At 43.9% G+C, this 27692-nt stretch overlaps 1 protein-coding gene across 2 annotated transcripts in view; it reads right to left on the bottom strand.

Annotated features, from left to right (window-relative positions):
* Positions 1-21508: 21508 nt before the first annotated feature.
* RSU1 (Ras suppressor protein 1) overlaps positions 21509-27692 on the bottom strand; it is a 184624-nt gene continuing 178440 nt past the window's right edge. For both annotated transcript variants that reach the window (XM_065398975.1, XM_065398977.1), the window contains one exon: positions 21509-22030. In XM_065398975.1, the coding sequence (XP_065255047.1) occupies positions 21928-22030 (103 nt within the window). In that variant the 3' untranslated portion in view covers positions 21509-21927. The remainder of the gene's footprint in view (positions 22031-27692) is intronic.

Below are 27692 nucleotides of genomic sequence, written 5' to 3' on the forward strand. Positions count from 1 at the left end.
CTACTCATGGAAGTCAAGGGGATGATCTGACCATATGTTGTTTGCCAAGAATGTGGGATGCTTTAATCTCTGCCTGTAATAAGATACTTTAAAATACTAACCACTGGTCTTTCAAGGAGAACATGTCCTGAAGACAGCCACTTTTGATCTGAATCTATTCCCTTTGATCCTGATGTTTTCTCGCTTCTCAGCCACAGCTGTTGTGCACTAGATATCACTTCTGTTTCACAATACTATTACCCTTGGCCTAATTATCACCTTCTGCTGCATTTACTCTCACATTCACGGACCTTGAGGCCTGAATGAGATGGTTTGAGAGTCTTCAGAAGAAAAGCAGGCTCATCATTCATAAATTGGCCTAGAGAGACCAGCTGCCAGAATATAAGTCTCTATTATGTGTGCTCACATTTAATTCTACTTAGAAATGAATTCCTCTGCTCCAGGCAAGCCTCAATATTTGTAGAAAGCCGTTGATTCTATTTCATTTCCTTTTGATTCTGGCTGGCCTCCCTCTGGTGCGTTCTGATTCCCTTTCTTGCTTTCTTGTTACTGTTCCCTCCCCCCGCCTTTATTGATTTGACGAATTCTTATTAACCTGACTGATTTTAAGACTGTCAAATTTTTTTCTCGCGATTCAGCCAGTTATCCACACAGTTATATCTCTTATAACACGCTGAAAAAGGAGGAAGGAGCTGCTCAAGAACTGAAACCATCTTTCCTGGATAATCCTTCTAATCTGTTTTGCTGCTTTTGATTTAAACCCGCAGGGATGGGCCATCTCTTTTGTGTTGCAACATGCTGCAAATGGCTACTGTCGTAAGGTGCTACCATTATATTTACGTTCTCCTTTCTGCGGAATAAAGGTCGAGCCAGCATGCATCAGCTAACATGGCTGTTCTGACAGACAATTAACCTTTATAGAGGCTTCTCTCCACAGCCCGGGTTTAGCACTGGTGCATTGTCAGTTCCAAACATGGAGCATTCAGGTTTACTCCAGCGTCCTAACAGGACAGGAGGAGTTGTGGTCTAGTTAGCATAAGTCTGGGAGTCAGGAGACTTGATTTTTATTCTTTATGTTGCTACTGATTTTCTGTATAACTTTGAGCATGTATTTGTAACCCTCTGTGTCTCAATTACTCTAACTGTCAAATGAGAATTACTCATCTTTGTAAAAAGAACAAGGAGTATACAGACTAACACGGCTACCACTCTGAAACCCGTCATCTTTGTAAAACGCTTTGCGATCTATGAGTGCAAAGTACACATAAGTGCAAAGCTCGTTATTACAATTATAAAGGTGAACTGCAAAGCAAGTCCAATTTTTTTGGTGTTCTTTGCTGCTCCTTTGTGATGTACAAAGACAGATTCACACTTAAACCAAACCAAAACAAAAACTACTCCCCCCCCCCCGCTTGTTCTATACATTTGAAATTTTGGGTCCTCACTTCTGTCTTTTTCCAGGAGGACCCTCTCAAGATCCTTGGAGGACCTGAATAGTGATGTTACATGAAGCAGTTTCCTGAACTGCAGCTTTCTTTTCCCCAAATGAAGAGATTCAGATTTTTAGATATTCTCTTGTTTGGTGATACTTCACTGTTAAGAGTCTAAGAGCTTGTCTATACTGGGTTTTTTTAGTATTCCCCAATACAGCTGTAGCGGTATAAACCCCACGTACAGACATGATGCACTGGTGTAAAAAGTGACTTGCACTGACACAGTTTAATTATGGTCTCTCTTCTCCCCTGGGAATTTTAACAAGTGCCACTTATATATTACATTGCTAGCTTTTCAACACAGTCTCTCAGGTTTGCCCTGGGGTATATTATAGTGTGTTAAGTGAAAAGGAAATTCTGAATGTTTCACTTCAATGATCCCATCTTCATTTATTAAAGGCCCACAAATACTATCTCCTGCTGGTTAAAATGCTGTCACTGCCTAACATATTGACACTAACCCCACACAAACATAACAAAAAATATAAATTCTCTCTAAGATAGCATCACCTTCAGAGTGTACCAGTGCCTGTAGATCTAGCTTGTAAACTGTTTGGGGCGGGGACCATCGGTTATTTAATGTCTTGTAGAAAGCTGACCTCGCTTGAAAAAATAAACAGTACTCTTGGATTGCTTGGGCAGCATGCGAGTCCATGAAGATCTATCTACTGAGAAATAACGATAACTCTCATTACCTATCATCCGCTTTATCCATAACCAAATTTCCAGTGTTCAGATCTGACTTGCACCTAATTCTGTTTAAATTAACTGCATTGGTGCAAAGTCTTGGCTCTTGGTTTTCTTAATCTCCCAGTCACACTTAACACTTGACTTTTCAGCTCAGGGCAAACTGGCTATTCAAGAGGTCATGATTAATATAGAACATCTCTAGTGCTGATGCTTTCATAGCTTAAAACATCGCCATAAGCCAAGGTCTGGTCTGAGCACGTGGCTTGTTGGTGCAAAATTATAGACTTCATTTAACTGTCATTTCTCATCTCTCATGTTAATTGATTGCAGCATGTTAATAATACAGCTGCTGGCCTAGTCACCTGGAGGCCACCCAAATCAAACGGCATCGGTTTTACATTGCCTGTTCCTCGCTACATCACAAATACAAACAGAGGGTGCATGGTCTGAAACTCACAGCCAAGTGGAGGAGATAAGTCACAGTTCGCTGCCGCCATGTCAGTAGACAGGTGAAATATGGTTTTACTACCTCCCCCACACTTGTTTTTAATACAGAAATGTTGGGCAGGCCATGGCCTTTCATCCTGCTTACCCTTTTCATCCTGCTATAGTTTGCTTGCAAGCTGTAGGAAATTCCAAGCAGGGCTATTCCTTCCTTTCAATCCCTCCTGATAACACTATCCTCCCCCTCCCACGGCCCCCATACTCTTTACTTGCTTTTTGTCCTATGCCTTGGCTTAGTTTAGGTCTTTCTTATGGCCAACAATCCACCTCTCATTAAGGTCAATAGAAAGTTTTCCACTGACTTCAGCAGGAGTTGGATCAGGCCCATAGACTGGAAGACTGGGATTTTCAAAGGAGCCTATTGAAACAATGTGAGTTCATTGCATAACTGCCTTGTGCTCCTTTGGAAATCCCAGTCTGAACACTAGGCCAGGGAACCCATCTGACTGTTTCCTAAAGCACTGGATATGTTGGAGAAACCAGATGAATGATGAGTATAACAACATAAAGGAACATCTGCTGAACATCAGAGAAGTGTGAATCCATGACTCGGGTTTATAAATGCCTACAGGCCACAATGACAGAAACTAGGGATACTTATAAATAATACTGGTAAATTAAATACAATATGCGCTTTGCCTTATAAAGCCAATGATCTCTAGTCTCTTTCAACTGGCAATCATAAAGTAAAAATCAATGAGCTTAGATCAAGCTTATGTTGTGAGCCTTGAGGAGTAAACCACCTGTATAAAAATATCTGTTTTCTAAAATGATATAATTAATTGGCTTGATTTGGCAACATCTCAATGCTTTGTCATATTTTGATTGTTTTGCAGCACTAGAACATCTTGATTTTTTACAGAACAGCTTGTAGATAAACATAATGATTAATTTCATTTGGTTTGCTGAAACAGAGAAGCTCCATTCCTATTGGCACCATGTATTATTGACCAGTGTCCACACGCCGCAATTCCACAATCACTGTACAATTGGTAAGTCATGTCAGACCACTGGGCCTTCCTTATCCCTGCCCTCTTTGTCCAGTCAGAGTCCTGGGTTGGCCCAAAAGTCCTTTGTACGCTTGCCTTCCTTTCCAGGGACCCTAGAGAGATTTTTTTTTTATTTTTGGTGGTTGGGAGCCCATCCATTAGCAATTGGCCATTCTGAAAAAGACCAGAGGCTAAGTTTAACTGTGCTTTTCTCTCTGGTTAAATAGGTACAAGGAGAGGAAAAGAAAAAGCTATGGAACTAATCAGTATGTGTGGAATTCAATACGTTTATGATCAATCAGGTGCATATTGTAATCAATACAGCTGCTCCGTGCTATAATACGCCAAACCTGGTAAGGTGCACCATGACTGAGAGGCCAGCACTGAAAACCCAATAGTCTCTAGCTCTGAATAAGATGCTACATTCATCTACATGGCTAAAGTGACAGGGCTGATGGAAACACTGTAGGTACTGTGGCTTAGGTACTGTGGCTTAGCCATTAGGTACCATAAGTACTGTGGCTTAGCCATTATATTTCAAGGTACAACATAGTGATTCCTAGCTTGGGCTCTGAGGGCAGTCCAACAGCTGGTTAAGGCTCTCCAGGCCTAGCACCAAGGGTGCCCTCTCCAGTCCATTCCTCTAGGACAGGCAATTAGCCTACGCCCCCTGCTGGGCCAGCTAGCCTGTGTTGAAAGGCCCAAACTCAGACGAGAGAGTTTTGTGTGTGGATGTAAGTTAGGAGAAACACCTGGGTAAGAGCCTGAGCTCCCTCTGCAGTGAAGACATGCCTCCAGCATCTGCTTCCCTGCTTGGCATCTTGCTTGCCACGCGGCTCCACAGACCATCCTATTCCGCTGCTGCCTTCCCTGAGAGGGAGGTCACTACCTGGGTCCTGCCTTTTCAAAGAGCTTCTTTCTGTCTTGGCCAGGAGAAGGGGCTGGAGCTGCTCTCCCGCCCTGGAGGATAATGGGTCAGCAGGGAGGGGGTTGAGGGACGCTGCTTAACACTTTCATCACACTATATTTAAGCTCACTGTGCAGATTCATGGATTTTCCTCCACTTTCCAGAGGTTGGATGTAGTAAAAATAAAAGCTGGGCAAATGAGAAATGATAAAGAGACTCACGCCCACATCGAATAGCCTCTTTTATGGTGTGAGCTCAAATCTAAATAAAGGCAGGAAAGTTGCAAAAGCTTACTGCCCGTAAACCGAAACACACATTTGTGTATTTAAGTTAGCCAGGCACGAAATGATCATGTTTATGTTACTTACCTGGGTATAGAAATGTGCGGGTTCCAGAGTCCATGAGAAATACAGTCAGAGAATAAAGTCCTCCTGTCAGAATGCAGCATTGCCGTCTCGTGCAGGTTTATCATGAATCTCATGAGAGTTCGTGTTTATCTTAAAGACCTTGAGTCATGTGATTTACATGAGACTCTTGGCTTTAGGGTTACAAAACAGAAAGAGGTTTCAGAGTGGTAGCTGTGTTAGTCTGGATCAGCAAAAACAACAAGGAGTCCTTGTGGCATCTTAGAGACTAACAAATTTATTTGGGCATAAGCTTTCGTGGGCTAAAACCCACTTCATCGGATGCATGGAGTGAAAAATACTGTAAGCAGTATATATATTACAGCACATGAAAAGATGGGAGTTGCCTTACCAAGTGGGAGGTCAGTGCTAACACGGCCAATTCAATTAAGGTGGAAGTGGCCTATTCTCTTGATTTTGATTAGCACTGACCCCCCACTTGGTAAGGCAACTCCCATCTTTTCATTTGCTGTAATATATATACTGCTTACTGTATTTTTCACTCCATGCATCCGATGAAGTGGGTTTTAGCCCACGAAAGCTTATGCCCAAATAAATTTGTTAGTCTGTAAGGTGCCACAAGGACTCCTCATTGTTAAAACAGAAAGAGGAAAGTGTCTAGCCTTCATGCTGCAGAGAAAAGCCTGACAATATGAAGCTAACGTGCACCTATAGGCTGAGAAGCAAGAGGAGAAATAGAAAAGACCCCAAATGTATCAGTTTTAAAAATCTCCTGATTTTTAAGCTAGTTAATGATTTTTCAAGGCAGGACTCTTGATTTTCCAACATGAAGAACAATTCTGAGAACAGCTGTGAGAAAAAAGGAAAAAAGGCAGAGAGAAGATAATAGCATGTTACGTGCCAAGCAGTGCCAGGCCTAACGACACAGAATCCTGTTTAGCAAATCTATACTCCTTCTCCTACATCTTGTAGCCGCATATGGAATTATTACATAGTGCATATTTAAAACTAAAACACCAATCACAGATAGCACCCATCTAGTGTTTGTATCAGAGAAGGATGGGCATAGCAGCAATTGGATAACACAAAATAATGGGACAGAATACATACGAGTTGAACAGCAACGCACATGAGTTTGTCTGGTTCAGAGCAAGCCACTTTTTATGAGCTTTATTGTTTTTAAAATCCTGAATAATAGATTTTAAATTACGTAACGCAAAAACTTAGTTTTCACACAGCCTTTAGTTTATTGGCTATTTAAGAGGTCTGGTGTACTTTGCACCTCACTGTCTCTCCTCAAATATTTAAAGAAGGACTCCATAGATTTAGGTTTTGCTGCTACTGAATTTCCTTTGTCTGAGTGGGTAATAAAAGGTATATGTGGAAATTATCTTGGTTTAATCTTACCCTCTTCTAAGAAGTAGGCAAGGGCAGATCAGGCTCTAGAGTGCCATGCTACAATAGTGGAATGTTATCTTTAATAGTGAGCTTTAGCTTACCCTTACTTTTGGACTGTAAGAGTGCACCCTGCTTTAATCTACCAAGTGAGACAGTGCTGGTAAAAGTTTTCTTACAGCTACTGGAAGATCTGTTTTCATTATTTGTAACTGAAAATGAAAGTTTAGTTTCTGGGGTGCTGTAGACAAATCCTTTGCTCTCTGCCCATGCAGCTCTGCAAAAGACTCTTGAGCAATGCTTCTTGCTGAAAACATTAGTTGGATACTGGTCGCATCTGACCAGTACAGGCTTTGATGCTACTAGACTACTGTCCCCAGTGCCAATGCTCTAAGCTCGTAAGAGTGGTTGCGTGTAGTCCACTAACTGCAAACAAATCATGCTGACTTTCAAGTCAGAGCTGCATGAGAAAACTAAGCTAAAATTGGCTACACTAAATAGCAAAACAGAAGGCTTTTAAACCTCACAAAGTGAACACAGATTTAATTTTATTTATTTTGATTTCTCGGGTGCCCATTCCAAGTTCTAAGACCCTCTCAAAATTGGAAACACATGATTAGAAAAGTTAAAATTTAACAGTAGAGTACTTGGATTTATCAAATGTTTAATTACAAATAAGCTTTCCAACAACAAATACTTTCCAACCATATCAACTCTATTGTAAGACTCCACCTGAAAGCCCTAGCCCTTCCACCTGTAAAACTTGAACCTCCTTAAGGCCCAGTTCATCACAGCACAGAAGCATGTGCTTCAGTCCTATTTATTATTATTACAGATGCTGGTAAGAAGGTCTAAATGGAAAGAAAAGGGCCACTCTCTTTTAGCCAGATGAAACTGACAAAATAACACTTTTGCTACAGTTGTCATTTGCTCCTCCAGAAGTAGGCCTAGGGCTCATGACTCTTTAAAATTGTGAACCTGAGCCACACATGGCAGACTCGGCCTGGATGTGGCGAATACTCTAGTCAATGCATCTGATTGCACAACATTACAGGGGGCTCATCTGGATTAAGCCGTAGCCAGCTCAGCTCCATCCATTCTCCAGCTTCCAAGAGAAACGGAGTAAGGGTTATTCATTTTGCTGTATCTGCTGGGTCAGGTGTGATGCAAATTCAGAGCTGGGAATTAGCAGCATTCACTGCCCCTCCCCCCCATGCTTCCTCACTAACTCCGCTGCGGGCTTCATTTCCACACTGTACAAAAGGGGTAGGCAAATCAATGCTTGCACTACCCCATGGTAGCGAGCCCTGGGGGCAGAAGAGTAATTGCCTCCCCCCCTTATGATCATCCAGAAAGGAATGAGCAGAGTCCCATAAAAGTAACTCCATCCACTCTGGCTAGTTACCACCACAAACCCTCAAGGACTATTATTATATATTTGTATAACATTAGGCTTAGAGGCCCCAGTCAGGAGTCCCATTACACTGGAAGCTGTACAAAAATATAGCAGAAGACAGTTCCTGTCCTGAAGTGTCTGACCATCTAAAAATGACAAAGGGAAGGGGGCAGAGACAGTCAGCATGCATCTTATTATCACAGGGGCTTGGGGTTGATGTTTTAAACTGACCACATTAAATTCCCTCCCTTCACAATTCACCACCCTCATCTTCCTCCCCAGCAATTCCCAGCCTCTGTTCCAGTGTCTAGGAGTCCTTCCCTGCTGACATAAAACCCGTCTCCACGCAAAGGAGCCGTTCACTCATAAGCTAACTCCATGAAACAGGCAGGTAGATGATGACACTGTCAGCTAGTTTTGTGCATGTGTCCCAGGGGGAGTGAACTGGAACACTGAGATCCTACAGTACATACAGCAGAACAAAGCCTCTGCTCACTGTGGAAGCCGAGCTCTGGTTTTCAAAGGGTTTCATATACTATTTTTAGCACTTCCTACAGCAATTGGTGCTGCATGGCTGCCTCTGAATTATATGGTGTTTTAATTGGAGGAACTGATGTGCAAGCAAGGCCAGGGGAGAGGAAATCCCCCAGAATCCCTGAGGACATACTTGTCAAGTTTTTGGGTGACAGGCTTGCTCCATGTGAACTCTGTCTCCAAACACTTTTGTGCCAGCACTAAATGGAATTAAAAGAATTTCAGGTCTTAACAACTGCTGTATTTCTTTTCTTTGCTGTTCTAATTGTATCGTTACACCCACTACTGGCAGGGGCTGAATACTGCCTTTTAACATCGCTGGGTGCTCTTCCCAATGACACAGAATATTTAGACCTTCTGACAACTGAGCTTTCATCCTATACATTATTTGTAAAGTACCTGAATTTAAATCAAAGTTTTGATTTTTATGTCTTGTCTCAGAACCGAGTAGTACTGCATTCCTCAGCTGTAGGCTACAGAATAAGCAGTTAGATACCAGAAATGAAGCAGAAACATAGGTACAGTCAGGGCCGGTGCAAGGATGTTTCGCGCCCTAGGTGAAACTTTCACCTTGTGCCCTCCCCCCTCCCCGAGCCCTGCAGCAGCTCCCCGCCCCCCCCTGCCCTGAGGCGCCCCCCCTGCGGTAGCTCCCCACCCGCCCTGAGGCACCTCACCCATGGCAGCTCCCCACCCCAGCTCACCTCTGCTCCGCCCCCTCCCCGAGCCCTGCGGCACCCCCCCCCCGTGGCAGCTTCCCACCCCTCCCTCCGCCCTGAGGCGCCCCCCCCATGGCAGCTCCCCCCCGCCCGGGGAGCCGTGCGGCAGCTCCCCACCCCAGCTCACCTCTGCTCCGCCTCCTCCCCGAGCACGCCGTCGCTGCTCCACTTCTCCCACCTCCCAGGCTTGCGGCACCAATCAGCTGTTTGGCGCCACAAGCCTGGGAGGGAGAGAAGCAGAGAGGGGCGGCGTGCTCAGGGGAGAAGGCGGAGCAGAGGTGAGCTGGGGCGGGGAGTTCCCCTGCGTACCGCCCCCCCCCCCCACTTGCTGCAGGCGGCCCTGCCCGCGCTCCCCTGCCCCAGCTCCCTCCACCTAAATGCCGACGACAACCGGGGCAGCCGAAGATCCGGCCGCCGCGGTTGCCACCGAAGAAAATGCCGCCCCCCCAAATGCTAGTGCCCTAGGTGACCGCCTAGGTCGCCTAATAAGTTGCACCGGCCCTGGGTACAGTTTAAGATGGCCAGGCATGGGAAGAGTAAAGGCAGAAATGAGTTGTATCATCTCAGTGTACTGCTGCACCCACTTTTTGACAGACCTTTACAAATCCTAGTTGTCTGTGCATAGGAACCTAGGAGTCAGGAGACCTTCATTCTATTCCCAATGCTTGTGCTGACTTGCTGCGCAATCTTGGCCAAGTCACTTGAGTCAGAAATGTTCAAATTTGTTACTGACCGTGAGGCATCTGAATTAATGTATAAACAAGGCAATGGGAGCTGCGGGGCTCAGACCACTGAAAACCAGCCCACCTTTACTATGGTGCCTAAATATGGATTTAGATGTCTAAGGTTAGGCAACCAAGTTTGAACATTTTGGCCTTAACCTTTCCGAGGAATCGCACTTTCCTCATCTATAACGTAGGGAAAATAACACTCTGACTTTTGCAAAACACTTTTTATGGAGGGGAAAAGTACTAAGTATTATTCTTACAGGTGTTCTTTTTACAGTTTCACTCTGGTGTTATCTATGCAGCACAGTGTATGTGTTGTATGAACAAGTGGTTTGTTTTCTCATTCAAATGCCCTGATCATTACAAACTGATGCTTGATAGACAATACTCTGGACTATAGGTACAACTTCAGAATCTAAGGCAGGGGTGGGCAAACTTTTTGGCCCGAGGGCCACATCTGGGTATGGAAATTGTATGGCGGGCCATGAATGCTCACAAAATTGGGTTTGGGGTGCGGGAGGGGATGAGGGGTCTGGTTGGGGGGTGTGGGCTCTGGGGTGGGGCTGGGATGAGAGGTTTGGGGTACAGAAGGGCGCTCCGGGCTGGGATCGAGGGGTTTGGAGAGGGGGAGGGGGAAGGAGATCAGGGCTGGGGCAGGGGGTTGGGGTGTGGGGAGAGGCTCAGGGGGTGCAGACTCCAAGTGGTGCTTACCTCAAGCAGCTCCCAGAAGCAGTGGCATGTCCCTTCTCTGGCTCCTATGCAGAGGTGCAGCCAGGCAGCTCTGCACGCTGCCCCGTCCGCAGGCACCGCCCCTGCAGCTCCCATTGGAGCGCCGGAGGGGGCCATTGGAACGCATAGGAGTTGGAGCGGGGCCATGCCACAGCTTCTGGGAGCCATGTGGTGCGGCCCTTGACCCAGCACCCTGGTGGGAGCGCCAGAGCAGGGCCAAGCCGTGTGGTGTGGCCCTTGACCCTGCTCCCCAGTGGGAGCTCGCAGGATGGCTTAAAACGGCTCATGGGCCATAGTTTGCCCACTCCTGATCTAAGGCAGTCCCAGGCCAATGGGGGCTGTGGGAAGTGGCGCGGGACCGAGGGATGTGCTGGCCGCCCTTCCTGCAGCCCCCATTGGGCTGGAGTGATGAACCGCGGCCAGTGGGAGCCGCGATCGGCCGAACCTTGGACGCGGCAGGTAAACAAACCGGCCCGGCCCGCCAGGGGCTTTCCCGGAACAAGCGGTGGTCCTAGTTTGAGAACCATTGAGCTAAGGGATAGGGTTAATGGAGAAATAACCCTATTCATTTAGCTATGAATGTAGCATTAATAGTTTTAAAAAGTCACTCTCCCCGTACTCTATTGCCCATTCTCATACAGCATGGATCAAACACGTCACAGTGCATGGCATTTTCTTTAAAGTTGCCACAGGTGTATCGTTACTGGGATGAGAAGTAGTTGAGAGAATATTCATTTTGTTCCCATTCATTACCAAATAGCAGCTAAAAAGATGAACCACTTTTTGCCCAGGGTTCGGTGCTGCTGTGTGTAGTAGTAAGTGCAGGTGTCAAACTGTGATTTACCTGCTGGAGACTCATGGGGCTCAATGTTGCTGATTCTCTAGAGACGTTTGCAAACTGTACGTTTTGAGTGTGTGCTGCAGGCGATCAGAAGAGAATATGGGTTGGCTGGGGTGCTCCATGTGATGCTGCTTGTTTTATAATCTGTACAGTGAATAAATACCCATTGTTAGATCCTATTTTTGTTTCCAGGCAAGCATGAGAGTTGGGGGTTCCTGGGACACCCCACAAAGGGCCTGATCCAAAGTCCATTGAGGTTAATCAGAAAACTTCCCTTGACTTCAAGGGGCTTTGGATCAGGTCAAAAGTGCTCAATATTTGTAATATATTTGGTCCTCATCAGTCCATGTGATTGGGGCTCCCAGGCTGCCGGCCCGGGCACAGGTCTCCCACATGTTAACATAATATGTTTGTGTCCTTGGTCAACCTCCCACCCCACCTGCTACCTTCTACTGCAGGGCGATTTCTCAGCCTTTTTTTGTACCATGACACCACTTTGTTCACACACAACCGCTGCTTCCTAGATGCCTCATAAATCCTTTTTCCCACCTCTTCCGTCCTGTGGCGTTACCCTGAAGGAGGGGCTGTAGGAACTGGCATAAGGGTGCTTGGGTGGTTCTGGCCTCTGAGGATGGCTGGGGGCAAGTGACTGGGCAAATCTGCTTCAGTGGACAAATTGGAGGCAGGGAGTGGGACCCAGCTCTTGAGCCCCCATGAATGCTAGCAGCCCAGTTAGGGAACTGCTTTAACCAGTAGAACCCTTTGCTACCAAAGAGCCTGCAACTGTCAAAAGTAAGAAACCCAAAATCTACAGCCCAAAATCTTGCAGATGGGAGTGGGAAACTGCAGGCTGAGAAAGCTATAGGGCACGTGCACGAAAGCTATAGGGCACGTGCCATCCAAAACATGTGATGTCAGCCACGGACATGAGTTGCCCAAACCCTGAAGATCTTAGCCTGACTCATGCAGAGCCTTTGGTTTTACACAGTTCCCAGGACTGTCTCCCCACCAGCACAGGCAGCTCAGCCTTTGGTCTCCCAGAAGCAACTGCATCCGTGTCACCTCTCTGGCATGGGTGACAAATAGAATCATTTTTATCATTGGCCTGGACTGATGGGGTGGCAGAAAATCTTGAACCTAGCACAGATTGGCAGTATTTGTTGAGCACAAACTGTGCACTCAGCTCTAATCAAGGCACAGGGGAAAAAACACTCTGAAGTAACAGGGGAGTGGGAGACAGGAATCCTGAGCAATCCCACCTCTGCTTCTTAAGCATGTAGAAGAAGAAGAAGGAGCTCAGCTCTGAGTGGGAGTCTTGCCCTTCTGCACAGTGATGCAGGTTACTAGGAGAGACTACTGGCTGCGGTAGTGGAGGGCAGTAAGGAGGGGGATCTCTTGGGCAATAATAAGGCTGGGGAGAGTGGGAGCTCGGCCTCTGCTTTCAGCAGAGGTGGGTGAGCTGCCCTCCCAGGGGCTTCCCCTGCAGCTCTCCTGCATTCAGCAGCTAAAATGGCCCAGAATGTGACTATTAAATCACATGGGTGACTGTCGGCTGGGCAGATATGCGCATTCTTGTGATCTTTGTGTCTCTTGATCTAAAAATATTGTAAAAAAATGTTCTTGAGCATCAGTATAAAAATATACATATTGAGAGCCCTGGATTTTTCCTGATACCAGGGAAATTGTTCCTCTCTGTAATTTAGTTCCTGATACAAGGGAACTATGTAGTTAGAGCAGATCCTACACAAACGGGCATGTAGAAGGAAAGAGGCAGGTATTCAGCATTTTGAAAGTTAGTGTTTTCATCTATAGCATTCGACAGGCACCAAAGATATTTATAAATCATTTTGCTCAACAGTCAACTCGCCTTAGGATCCAGAGTAACAAAAAAATCCAACTTTTGGGATATTATAATAGTTTTGTCTCAGAACATCTGCCAACCTCAGTAAAAAAGTGAATACACAGCACAAATCCTATACGGCTGTGATAAATGAGGGGTAGCTTCCTTTTATGGAAATCCAGCTAGCTATAAAATCCCTCGTGGTAGCTGTTCTCTACTTACTTTACCTATAAAGGGTTAAAAAGTCTGAGTACATGCATAGGTAAAAGGAAGTGAGTGGGCACCTGGCCAAAAGAGCCAATGGGAAGGCTAGAACTTTTTAAAATTGAAACAAGACTCCCCTTTTGTCTGTGTGGTGTTGTTCTCCCAGACAGGCAACCCAGAGCAGCAATGCTGTAAGAAGCTTTAAGCCAGAAATGAAAAATCATTAAATCATACCTAGAGACTACTCATTTGAAACCCCAGATATGTAAGTAGATCAGAAAATGTTTAGGAAGACGCGATTAGGTTGATCTCTTTTATTTCTTTATGGCTTGCGGACGTCTCTGTGCTAACCCCAAATGCTTTTGTTTTGCTTGTAACCATTAAGTTGGACATCAAGAAAACCATTCTTGATGCTTACTTATTATATTTGCTCTTTTTAAATCTAGCAATAGCCTAAGTTCCAGATGTATTGTCTTTCTTTTTGTTTTTTTAATAAAATTTACCTTTTTTAAGAACAGGATTAAGATTTTTGTGTTCTAAGAAGTTTGTGCACATGTTTAATTAGCTGATGGCAACAGCTGATTTTCTTTGTGTTCTTTCTCAGTTCTTCCACGGGGGGTGGGGGTGGTTGGGGGGGGGCTTGAGGGTATCCCACAGGAAGGAATTCCCAGGTGCTCCATCCTGGGTTTTCAAAGGGGGGATTTTTGCACTTGGGTGGTGGCAGCATCTACCCATGCAAGGAGTTTAATAAAAGCCTGGAGTGGCCAGTATTCATTTTTAGAATCCTTGCGGGCCCCACCTTCTGCACTCGAAGTGCCAGAGTGGGGAATCAGCCTTCACAACAGCTATGTCTACGACTACTAGTGAAGACCCACCAAAGCGACCGCAGATCGCTCTCCAGTTGACCCCGGTACTCCACCCCGAACGAGAAGAGTAAGGTAAGTCAGCGGGAGAGTGCCTCCCGTCGACACAGCGCCGGGTAGACACCGCAGTAAGTCGACCTAAGCTACGTTAGTCACGTAGCTGGAGTAGCATAATTTAAGTCAACTTACTGCAGAGGTATAGACATAGCCTCAGAGACATAGCACGTGCATGAAGAAATAGGAGGGGAACGCAGCAATTTGACAGTTCACATCCTATGCCATAATCCCAGGAATTGTTAATATTTACAAAATTAACAACTGATTTCACTGGTGACAATCTCACTGCCTCTGATTGCCACAAGAATAGTTAAAGTTGCCCCCTGCTCCAAACAAGCAGAATCATTATCCATCTCATAAGTGCCCCCATGCTGGATGCAAGTAGAAATATGATCTCCCCTTTCGCCCTTCAAACCTGCCTCTCTGTGAAGCAAGCAGCAAGTCCTCTGACAATGTGGAACACCCAGGTTCTGTTGTGCATTATGTTATAGCCACTTTTTTTCCCTCTCTAAAACTTGTTTGTAAGGATGATTCCTCCCTATGTAAATTAAATACACAAGTTCTGTAATGTAGTTTGGGGAAATGGGGGGTAACTTTGAAGGGATCCCTACCCAGGTCCCTCGGGGACTGATGGGTTTAAGGGGAGGATGAGTTTCTGGGTTCCTTGGGGCACCAGGAGTAAGGGTATTGGAAGAAAGAGGGGCAGTTCCAGCCCACGCTGTCCCCTAAGACAATTAATTCCATTTCCCAGCCATACCTCTGTGTAGGGCTCCCTAGCCACCTCCCCCGAGTAGGTCATTGCTCGTGTTGCTACTCTAGGCTCTGCTCTTCTCCCTGCCTCCCCTCTGAGGAGCAGGAAGGGAGCCCTGCCTTCCCAGAACCAACTGTTTCCATGCAGCCTCCCAGCCTGTGAGGAGCCCAGTTGCTCAGGGCTGGCTCCACTTCCTGGCTCTCCTCCCTTGGGAGAACAATAGAGAGGCCTGGCCTCCTTTTGCTGCTGCTCCCTGAAAACTCCTGTAGGTCGCAGCGCTTGCCCTTCCAGCTGTCCAGCCACTCTGTTCCTTCCAAGGGAGCAGCAGGGATCTGGGTCTCAGTCTCTTTCTCCTGCCTCCATCAGCCAGCTACTGCTACTCCCTGACTCAGGTGGGGGCCACCTGATGTGGTACACAGTGTGTCTGGGGGCTTGAAGAAGGTGTACGTGGAGGGTGTACGATGCAATACAGCCTCTAGTGCTCCAAGGGGGGTAGGGCCAGTAGTGCCTTTGTTTAAGCCCAGTGTTGTAGTGGTTAAAAAAAGAAAAGAAGTGGGCAAACTTACCTAAACTAAACTCCATGTTCCCCACATGAGAAGTGGGTAAATTCTGTTAACCCTCAACTACCTCACTACGTAAGCCACTGACTAATTTGCAGTTTGAGCAAAATGCTTGTGTTGTTGGTGCGACTTGCCAGCTGCAAGATTGGCAGCTAACTGAGGAACAGATGCTACAGCTACATTTCCTTAATATGCAAGACCTGGGAAAAACCAAAATAAAGACTCTTGTGCTTCCAATAAGTGTAAGGGCAACCATATGTTCAAAATAAAAAAAATTGGGACACTTTTATAGGGTCACAAATTACTGATACAAAAAACAAGAGCACACATTTAAAAAGAGGACTGACAACAGCAACAAGTGCACAGTAACCAACTGCACACATACAAAATGGGAAATGACTGCCTAGGAAGGAGTACTGCAGAAAAGAATCCGGGGGCTACAGTGGATCACAAACTAAAGAGAGGTCAACAATCTGATACTGTTGCAAAAAAAAAGAAGAAGCAAACATCATTCTGGGATATATTAGCAGGAGTGTTGGAAGCAAGATACGAGAAATAATTCTCCCACACTACTCAGCAATGATGAGTAAGGCTGCGGGTTTGTTACGGAGATCATGGAAGTCACGGATTCTGTGACTTTCCATGACCTCTGCAGCTCTCATTGGCCGCGGTTCCCGACCAATGGGAGCTGCAAAGCCAGCGCTCGGGAAGAGGCAGCGCGCAGAGCTGCCTGGCTACACCTCTGCTTAGCAGCTGAGCGAGGGGGATGTCGCGGCTTCCGGGGAACCCCCTGGGTAAGCACCGCCCAGAGCCCGCCTCACCTCATCCCATGCCCCAACCACCTTCCCCCTCCCCCCCAACTTCTGCTGCTGCTTGGGGGGAGGCACGGAGCCAGGTAAGGAGCCTGCTAGCCCTGCCAGCCTCCCCCGCACCCTCCCTCAGCCCCCACACAAGTTTTATTCACTGGAATTTTTAGTAAAAGTCATGGACAGGTCACGGGCCATGAAATTTTGTTTACTGCCCATGACTTTTACTAAAAATACCCGTGACTAAAATGTAGCCTTAATGATAAGGCCTCAGCTGGAGCAGTGTGTTCAGTTCTGGGTGTGACAGGGTGGAGCCCCCCATGCGGGATGCCACCTGATGTACTGGGGTTTAACTGATGAGTCTCTCTTGCTCCACCAGCCTGGATTCCCTTTCCGTTTTGCTGAATCAGGCTCTCCGGCTTTTTGGGGTGCACACACGCACACACACGCCAGACTGAAATCAGCTGTGTGTGAAAAGGCTTACCCAGCACTCAGCTGCACACCCCTTTTGAGAGATTAAACCCCAAAGTATATTGTTTTGCACTGTATAGAAAAATCTGCACAGCGCACACTCATAACATTTCATCCTCTTCTTCAATGTGAAGAGATACGCACTTCTTGCCCCCCAGTTAGAAATTACATAAACTGGGTTTAATAATAAACAAAACAAATTTTATTAACTACAAAAGGCAGATTTTTAAGTGGTTAAAAAGATAGTAATCTGCTTTGTTGTTTGCTAAGCAAATAAAACAAAACATGCAAACTAAGTTCGATTCACTAAAAGAATTGGCTACAAATAGTAATTTCTCACCCTAAATATTGTCACAGGCAGATTAGAGAGTCTCGAAAGGCAGCTGCGCTGGCCTGCAGCTTGAGACTTCAGGTACTACTCACAAGCCAGACGCCCTTCTAGCTCCGGCTCAACCCTCCTCCCCTCAGTTCAGTTCTTGCTTCCAGGTGGTTTTCGGTGTCTCTGTGAGTGGTGAGGCAGAGAACCATGATGATGTCACTCCCCTGCCTTATATAGCTCTTGTGTATGGCGTGAACCCTTTGTCTTCCAGTGGAAAAACACCGGCCTTCCAATGGGTGGGTCCAGTACCAGGTGAGAGACCCATGGCTCTGCAGGGCTGTGGCAGCCATTACTCGCACACGGTCTGGAGCGGCCACAGGATGACTAAGCCCTTTCACAGTCCATTGTCTTTGCTAATGGCCATCAGCCCTGTCTGGCTTTTTCATTGTTGTATCTGAAGGACTAGTTGTGGGTGATACCCAAAGTAGCACATTTGGGCTAGACTACACTGGCACTTTACAGTGCTGCAACTTTCTCGCTCAAGGGTGTGAAAAAACATCCCCCAAGCGCTGCAAGTTTCAGCGCTGTAAAGTGCCTGTGCTCCCAGCGCTGGAAGCTATTCCCCTCGTGGAGGTGTTTTTTTATAGCATTGAGAGAGCGCTGGTGCCGCGACTACACAGCCACATTAAAGTGCTGCCGCAGCAGCGCTTTAACGTTGCTAGTGAAGACATACCCTTTGAAATAGGAATATTGACCACGTATCTGTAACTTCAGATACAGAAATGTTACATGCGTACAAATTGGATAATCACATTCAGTAAATCGTAACCTTTCCAATGATATCTTACATGAGTCATTTTGCATAAAGTACATCTCAGTTATGTCATATACATATCATAAGCATATTTCCATAAAGAATATGGAGTATAACATCACACTGGGTACCACACTATGGGAAAGATGTGGACAAATTGGAGTAAGTCCAGAGGAGGACAACAAAAATGATTAAAGGTCTAGAATACATGACATACAAGGAAAGACTGCAAAAATTGGGTTTCTTTAGTTTGGAGAAGAGAAGCCTGAAGAGGGGACATGATAACAGTCTTTACGTATGAAAAAAGTTGTTATAAAGAGGAGAGTGATAAATTGTTCTCCTTATCCACTGAGGACAGAACAAGAAGTAATAGGCTTAAATCACAGCAAAGGAGATTTAAGTTAGACATTGGGAAAAACTTCCTAACTGTAAGGCTAGCGAAGCACTGGAACAAATTAACTAGGGAGATTTGTGGAATCTCCATCACCGGTGGTTTTTGAGAACAGGTTAGACAAACAGCTGTCAGGTTTGGTCTAGATAACCCTTAGTCCTGCCCCAGTGCAGGTGACTGAACTACATGATTTATGATTCTAAAGGCATATTTTTCTGAGGGGAGGATTTTTTTAGTACTTCGATGTCAGAAGGAGTTTATCATGAAACACAGAACAAAGGTGGTTAACGCTCACTGTCAGCAAAATGACACCTTTGATAGTGCCTACCCTTGGCTTGTGTCTTCACTCCAAAACCTATTCATCACACTCACCTCTCGTTCCACTGGCCTGCTCCTGGGAAACCCAGAACAGGTTCTACTCTATCTAAGCAGATGTCTTTGACATTCTGTGGTTATAACACAAGACTGATTGTTTATTCCAAAAATGTGGATGCCAAAGGTCATTTTCGGCATCCTGAAAGCAGTTTCCAGGATATCATATGAAAATAGAATCAACATGTGTGGGTGGCGGCAATGGCAAAGTAGGACAAGCATCTGGATAGACCGGTATTGCTATTAAAACAGAAATAGTCATATCTTGGTAGCAAATATTTATATTCTGTTAACTTCCAAAGGACCCATTGTGCTGGGCACTGTACAAACAGAAGAGAGAAACCCTGCCTGACTTTGTAACAAGATGCAGTATTTTCCAATTCTTAGAATGACATGGTGCAATAAATTTAACCTAGTAAAATAAAGCAAACCTTTAATTAGCAAACACTATATAGAACATACACACAATCCAGACATAGTTCAAATTCAAGCTATTGGATATTTTGCTCTAAGATGTTGGCACCGTTTAAAAATAAAAAGAATGACAGTACTATCTCCTCTCTAATTTCTCTTTTCTTCCCCCGTTTCCCTCCTTTCGCTGTGTATCTCTGGGGATATTTTCATCTTTTTCTGTCTTGTTTCCTGTTTGTAACGCTTTTTATATTTCAGCTTTACTTACTCTCTCAGATCTCTTTTTTCATCTTTCCTTGCTCTTCAAGAAAGCTCTTTTCCCAGTCTGCCTCCCTCTTCAGTTTAATACTTTTCCCATCAGGATTCTCTCTAGCTTTCTAATGTCTACTCCTTTCATTCACTCTTCCCTCCCTTCACGCTTGCAGACTCATTCATCCCTAGACCCTTCACTCCCCCTTTTCCTCACCAAAATCCTCTGTTTCCCCATCTTTCTGCCCCACTAAATTTTTCAGGGTCCTGAAAATCAGGCCACCTTTGTAGATGCCTGAATAAGGATTTAGGTGCTGAACTTTGGCATCCACATTTGTAAGACTCTACACTGAAGACTCGATGGAGCTCCATCTGCGTACCTTAAGAAAGAGAAATTTGATGGGGGTGATGACCACACTCTGTAAGTACTGACGGGGAACAGAAATGTGATAAGCGGGCTCCTCAATCTAGCAGACAAAGGTTTAACCAGAGCTAATGGCTGAAAGCTGAAGCTAGAAAATTCACATGGGATAAGACATTATTTTTTAACAGAGAGGATAGCTAACCATTGGAACAATTTACCACAGTGGGTGGTGGATTTTCCATCACTGGCAATTTTCAAATGAAGATTGGATGTTTCTAAAATATATTGTCTAGTTTAAACAGGAATTAATTTTGGGAAGTCCTATTGTCTGTGTTATCCGGGAGGTCATATTAGATGATTACAATGCTCCCTGTCATCTATGGAGTTCTGGCCTTGTAATCTATGAACATTTGAGCCTAAACTTTTTAACAACTGTCTATGGAAGAAAGGGACAAAAAGGTAAAAGTTCTGTGTACGTACACACACACACACACACAGCAACTTCCTCTTCTCATCCCCCAAAAGACCCAAGAACAGGCCTTTATTACAGTGGTGTTGATATACAGTCATCAGATATAGACTGTTTTATATAGTAAATCATTTATAATGTAAGACATTTGAACTGTGTACTTTTTTTATTTAATGCAAATCCCATATCTCAGGAGTCTGGGCATGATTTCCTGCTTGCTGTCTGGATGACATCAGAAAGGCTGCAATTGGTTGCTTAGGTCTGAAATTCAGGAGAGAGGAAACCTAGGGGTAAGGAAGGTCCTGACGCCAGCGATCCTATTATGAAAATATGATCCTCTCCATGCACTTTCCATTTAGCTTTTGCCCTTCTAACAGAAATCACTGTGTAAGGTTTTTTTCCCCTCAATGAGCTCTCATGCTATTTCAGATGTTAAACAATGGGTTGCTTAGGCTACATCTACACTACAGGGGGGGGGTCGATTTAAGATACGCAAATTCAGCTACGCGAATAGCGTAGCTGAATTAGACGTATCAGATCCGACTTACCCTGTTGTGAGGACGGCGGTAAAATCGACTGCCGCGGCTCCCAGTCAATGGCGCTTACTCCCACCTCCGCTGGTGGAGTAAGCGCATCGATTCGGGGATCGATTGTCGCGTCCTGACGAGACGCAATAAGTCGATCCCCAAGAGATCGATTTCTACCCGCCGATTCAGGCGGGTAGTGTAGACCTAGCCTTAATCACTGCACAACTGCAGCTTCTGGTCTTGGGTGTGGTGCAGGTTTTGCACAGATAAATATAACTCCTCTGACATATTCAAAAGCTATTTACAACAGTCCTTCAATCCAAGCAATTTCAACACTGAGATTAAAAAAAAAAAAAAATCACTTATTTTTTAAAGAGAAAACTCCAAAAAATGTATTTAAACTAGCCACTGGCAGAAACAACAATTTCTTCAAATGAGAACGTTTTCTTCCAAATATAGTGTTTGGCAGCTGGCATCCCTTCATAGAGATAATGTTTTTTTGTCTCCCCTCTCCCCAATTTAAAACCAATCTTCAATGGAAAAAAGTGACACACACCGATATGAGAAAAAAGTGAAACTGATTAAAATATATCACTTCTTAGACAGAAGGCTTTACATTTTAACTAACTTGTATCACAGACAAAATGCCATAGTACAACTAAAAATGAAAATAAGTAACAGGAAACTAGGCTACGTATATTTCCCAAGAACATTACCTTATTTTTTTAAATTCTACTGAAGAATGCAACACAATACAAATAAAGATTTTATTAAAATCACTTGTAATATTATATGATGTATAACTAATTTATGTACTTGTGCAGGAAAACTTATAATAAAGCATAACAGGACATGTGATATATGTGAACAGAAAATATTTCATATTGTTTTTCATATACATATAAATATAAAAGTTAAAAATGGTGTCTGACAGTGATATACTAATTGGCTACATGGTTTTAGTAGTAATTAGGAGAATGTATAATATTGTATTCCTTAAGCAAGGTCTTAAAAGCAGTGCATTTGGCAGATTGTTGTTGATTGAAGAGAGTCTTTGCTTTCTTATAAAATGAGTAACAGCATTTCTTCAGTAAACATTTAGAAATATTTTAGGCACATGCAGGAAAAAAAGAAGAAAAAAAGCCTTAAAAACGCTGGCACATGCCAGTGACTTATTTGTTCTTTGCTGCCAGAGGTTTACGACTGATCTTCTTTGACTTATCATTGTTCTTCTTTGGAGGTTCGGGGTTTGCCTGCATGTGTCTGCCATAGAGACTGCAAAGAAATGAGACAAAAACATTTGTGATACCATCATAACATATGGGCTTTCAACCAACTGCATATTACACAATACATTTAGTTACTGAAGCTCAAGAAAGCAGAGGGTCATTAGTTTATTTTATCTGTATATGCTTGAAATTCATATTAGACTTTAAGCTGCAGTACAGGTGAAAACATTAGTTTTCTTTGACTCATCAGGAGGTTAACACTAGGAAAAACGGAGTTTAAAAACCGTAAAGGCAAAAATCAGTTTTGCCTTCAGAAAATGGCAACCTTTATATAGCACAGTTATGGAATAAAGGCTCAGAGTATGTGTATTTAAGTTAACAGTGACAAAAATTGGGTTGAACTGGAGAGATAGAGTACCCATTTACGGCACAGTGAGCATCACACCTAACCAGAAAACCCAAGGGCTTGATAATGTGACAGAGAGCAATGGTGTCAGAGTCTTCTCTGTCTGTTCACACATGATTGATAGTAGTGGGATAGCTACCAACACATCAGTGCCACATTAATAAGTACCACTGATTAAATGTTGACAAAGTATCCAACAATTAAGATGGCTAGCATTCGCGGCAAAGCTTAATAGACAATGTCAGAGAAGATTTAACTAAACATCAGATAATTAACAGATAATTTATGAATAATCCTGATTAAGCTACATTGAAAGCCTACTCAAAATAAATACAGCTCAAATTTAACTTCCCTTATTGACACAAACTGCTTTTTAGAGACATTTTCTGAGGGGATGACAGTGTGTCTAGAGGGGAAAGTATCCTGAGCTTTGCTTTCTCTAAGGCTTGGTCACACTACAGAGTTAGGTTGACATAAGGCAGCTTGTATCAACCTAAATATGTCAGTATCTACACTACAGCCTTGCTCCTGCGGATGTAAGTGCCCTACTACACTGACATAACAACTCCACCTCCACGAGAGGCGTAGGGCTTATGTCGGTGTAGTTATGGTCATGCAACCTCTGTGTAGATACTGTGTTCCTTACATTGGCTGTCATTCTTGTCAATTTCATGTCTCCACTGGAGCCGTGAAATTGACAAGAAAGTCAGCTCCTGGCTCCCCACCTGGGCTGCTGCTGGGTCTCTGCTCCAAGCCGGGCTGCCACCTAGGCTCCCTGCTTGGGCTGCCACCCGGACTCCCTGCTGGGAGCCTTGCTGCCCCCATACCCCCAGGATCCCGCTTCCCGCCTGGAGCACGGCAGCTGACCGGACTTCGGGTGTGGCTCTCTGGGAGTGGGAAGGTGAGAAGTCCAGGGGGGCAGTTGGACTTCCAGATGTGGGGGGCTGAGCCCTGGTGCTCAGCTCCCCCCCCCACTGCCCCTTTTCAGTTGGTGGAAGCGCTCCTTGTGAGGATGCGCATCACCGACAGAAGGAGGGTAGTGTGCACAACAGCCACCACAGTAATTAAGTTGGTAGTTTAGACACGACCCATCTAGTTGTACAAACACATGGAACGATGACACTACTGAAATCCCTCTGAAAGGTGTCCCCTAATAATACCTCAGTATCACTCTGCTGTCTCAGTGGCTATCAGATTGCCAACCAAGTTTGACACTAACTTTTTGAAATTAACATGTGCTCCTTAACTCAAAGTTACCTTCAGTGACATTTCCCATGAACAGAATGAATGGCACTATGGTAAGTGATAGGGTCACATATTCCCAGAATGAAGCTAAGAGCATCCTAATGAAAGATGCTCACTGGTATAATGTTAGAGAGTTTCAGCTGGCCTGACCAGTAAAATGTACCCCCAATTCATTAATGTCATACAGTGTATCTGATACGTATCATGGAAGGTATCATTGGAAAACTAACACCACACTGATCATTAATATTCTTGTGTGGTGTATGCATGGTAAATGCCTGAGAAATCATAAAAATATGAAGAAAATGTGGAACTGAACTGCGTTTACTAGACGAGTCTGCGGAGTGGGTAAACCGGTTTCTCCCAGTCAAAGGACAGGCTGACACCTCCAGCTAGGTGTCATCAGAGTCAATTCGCAATCACATGTCAAACAGCAGTTCATTTGCATTTCAGCAAACAGCACTGGGGGAAATAAAGCAGCGTGGAATTTCTTTTACTAGCAGTCTCCATGTCTTACTTCCTCACAGCTTGAATTAACTTTACTTTGGGGCTTGCCTTCAGAAGCATCCATTTCAAAGGTTCACTGGACCATAAAAGAGAGGGGCAAAGAATCCCAAGTTGTCTTTCACCAAAGACGACCAAGGAACTGGGCACGATGGACTTTGTGGGAGCTTCTGACCAGAGGGTGGCCAGCTTCTTGCTGGAAAGTAGTATGGTAAAAATCTTACCTTGAAGCAAGACTGTAGTTTTGTTAAGTCTTGGTCTCTAGAAAGTGATATTCTCTTTTATTTGCTTGTAACCATTTCTAATTTTATCCCTCATACTTGAACTCACTTAAAATCCTATCTCCTTTTGTTAAGAAACTTGTTTTACTTTCAATCTTAAGCTATCCAGTGCTGTGTGTGAATTGAAATTTGAATGGAAGGAGATACTCTTGTCAGGAGACACTCCAAGATAAAAATGAAAGAGCTGACTCTTCTGTGGCTACATGCAGCTGATCATTTGAAGCACATTAACAACAATTTTATGATGTTGAAAAGTTACCAGCTGATACATGGAAATACATGCTCAAATCTGCAAACACATATACTATGTTTTACTATATACTATGTTTATAGCTATATACTGTTTTATTATTTAAGCTTGATTTCTGACGCTAAAGAAATTTTAACATGACCTTGGAGTGGAATATGAACATTTTTCATACATTACTTTTAATCCCGTTTATTATAGTAGTGTCTAAGGACTAACCAAGAAAGGGGCCCGACTGCGCTAGGTGCTGTACAAACCCAAAGAGCATACAATCTGAATATTGAGAAACTCAACACTGGGCCCTCGCAGGGTTGAATTTAAACAGAATCCCTGGATCTGAGCCCCAAAACAACCAGAAAGTGCTTTTCTCACTATAGGCACTAAGAAGCAGAAGGGGATACAGGGGTCTAGGAGCATCACTGCACAGCTTTCTCTTCACCCTATCCTGCCCTCACAGCTTCTTCCATCAACTGACATTGGTTCAAGGTTGGGGGGAGGAGGGGCTTTAGAGCTGTGGGGTCAGAAGAGGAGGAAGGAGGACTCTTAGGGCTTGGAGAAGGGAGAGGAAAGCTGGGAGACTGCTGAAGTAAGTTTTCCATGCGTTTCCCAGGCGGGGTTTCTGGAGGGGAAATCAGTGGTATTTTCAAGTGTTGCATGTGAATTTTTGTGGGGGTGGACACTGGAGTCCACATTTTCTGTGCTTTGGGAACGTCTGATGTGTATTTTTCTTTTCTGAATGGCACTGCTGGAGTTATTTCACTTTTTTCCTTTTTCTTGTATAGTGGGAAGGCTGTAGTGTTAGGAATCTGTATACACTTTTTGTTAAGTATCTGAACTGGTTTCTGGCATGTTGCACAGAAGAAACTCACTAATAACTGGGGGAGACACCGCAAATTAATGCATTTGGCAAATCAGAAGTAAATGAACATATATTATTCATATTGTTTATCACAAAATGCATTTTCTCTCTTTTGAGAACTGACAATTGTAGTGTCATTTAATATACATGACAATATCTCATAACACTATGAAATGTCTTGTAGTACAGCTTGTGGCCTATAAACTAGCTGCTGAGAAGTGGAGAAAGACTGCCTTTTTGGCACAAATTTTGAAGTTTGCAGATTGGCAGAATGTGGATTAGTGGGGGTTCCCCTGAGGTAAGGATGTGTGCGCGTGCGTGTGTGTTTCATGCATGTTTCTGCTACGGAGAGGCTGGATTCTGACAGTGTTAGTATAAACAATGGAATTTTGTCAAAGGTGTAACTGGGCAACATTCTTTTTGCTCATTTGTCACGAAAACAGAAAAACTCAATTCAGTTGTAACATCTTTCTTCTCCCTTCCGCTATGTGTGGGAGTATTAAATTAGTAGTAGTACCTTAGCTTAACTTGTAAGCTTTCCCTTTCATAAGACATTCCTTGTGCCCTTTCTTGTGTGAACCTAAAGCTTCCTTAGCAGAGTTAAATTACTCAGTTGGTGGGTTCCTTGGAGAAGTTTCAAGTAAGTTTCAGTTGCACATTGCTATCGCAGCTCAAGATATACTCCTTGAAAACTATCAAACTAACTAGTCCTCTATGCACAGGGAGAACCAGGATCAGACATCTTCAGATTGTATCAACTCTCCAGGGTAGGGACGGTCTCTTTTCTGTGTTTGTACAATACCCAATACAAGGAGGCCCATATCCCTGGTGTAACAACAACAACGTGCAAAAAGAATAAATGGGTACACGTACACCTCAACCTAACAATACATTTGGGACACAATTTTGCCTTCTCGTATACTAGGGAAACTCCACTGAAGTCAGTGAAGATAGAACTGGGCCCCAGATGTTCATAATTTTCAGTGGGTTTAAGGAATACCACCAGAAGCCACTCATGGCTCCCCACTCAAAGCTACTGAACTGGGCTATTCAGAGGGCCTACCTATATGGATTAAAAGAAAATTAAACTCCATTTGGTTAGAATGGATCTGGGCTCCATTTAATCAATCCATGCAGTGATTTGGTACCTATTATAATGATACTGTGAGTACCCAGGGTTTGGAATGTTGAGTTTAAAGGTGCCCACTGTCTATGGGAATTGATCAGTAATCTGGCACACAGCTTTACATCTGGTAATCTGTAACATCATATGTTTACATGGATGTTATATTTCTATGAGGAATTCTACATCCAAATCTCTGTCAGCAAGCTAAAACTAAAGCATGAAATCTGGATTGCAAATACACACTTCAGACATTTGTAATTAGCCCATGCAGCAACTGTTATATATATATGTAATATATATAATAAACGTTTTAACAATCTCTGGTGAACACAACTGTTTCCACATATACAAATATCACAAAACCCCACTGCATTTCCTATCTGCCCCACTGGAAGTAACAAATAAGAGCACTGTAGCTGCTACAGCAAAACTAACAATATCATGTGAGAAAGATGCTCATTAAACTTCATCATTGTGTCCTCTTTAATGATGCCTTTACTTAATAAAAATTCCCTAAGCAGTTGCAAGGATATTAGGCGAGGTCTCTGGTTATGGATCTGGGGTCTACGCTGTCACTAGCAAGCATGCAGTTCAGGAGGTGCATTCCCAAGAGGAAAGAGCGAATACAGCTTTCTTGTAATAAATTCAGAGAGAATCAATAACTGCAGCTTGCTACATTACTTAAGCATTTAAGAAAGTAGGTGATCCTTCTAAATTAAACTACAAATTGCCAAATGTTGCAATGTACAGCATTAACTAACAGGCATGAATTAAAAGGCACTAACAGGCATGTAATGTGAAAACATTGAATCTTATTAACATCTGTAAGTTTAAAAAATAATTACTGTTTAAAATTCACAAAGTTGGAAAATACTGTAAAATATTTTTTTTTAAAATCACCATCAAAATAATTTCCCCCACGCCCTTTCTAGTCTACGTTACCTCCCTCAATAACTAAAAAACTACATCTAAAGGCAGAGAGGGGAACAATGAACAAGCACAATCATAGCAAAAATGTATTAAACATACAAAGGAAATAT

This window comes from Emys orbicularis, chromosome 2 (genome assembly GCF_028017835.1).
Source record: "Emys orbicularis isolate rEmyOrb1 chromosome 2, rEmyOrb1.hap1, whole genome shotgun sequence".
Classification (NCBI taxonomy): Eukaryota; Metazoa; Chordata; order Testudines; family Emydidae; genus Emys; species Emys orbicularis.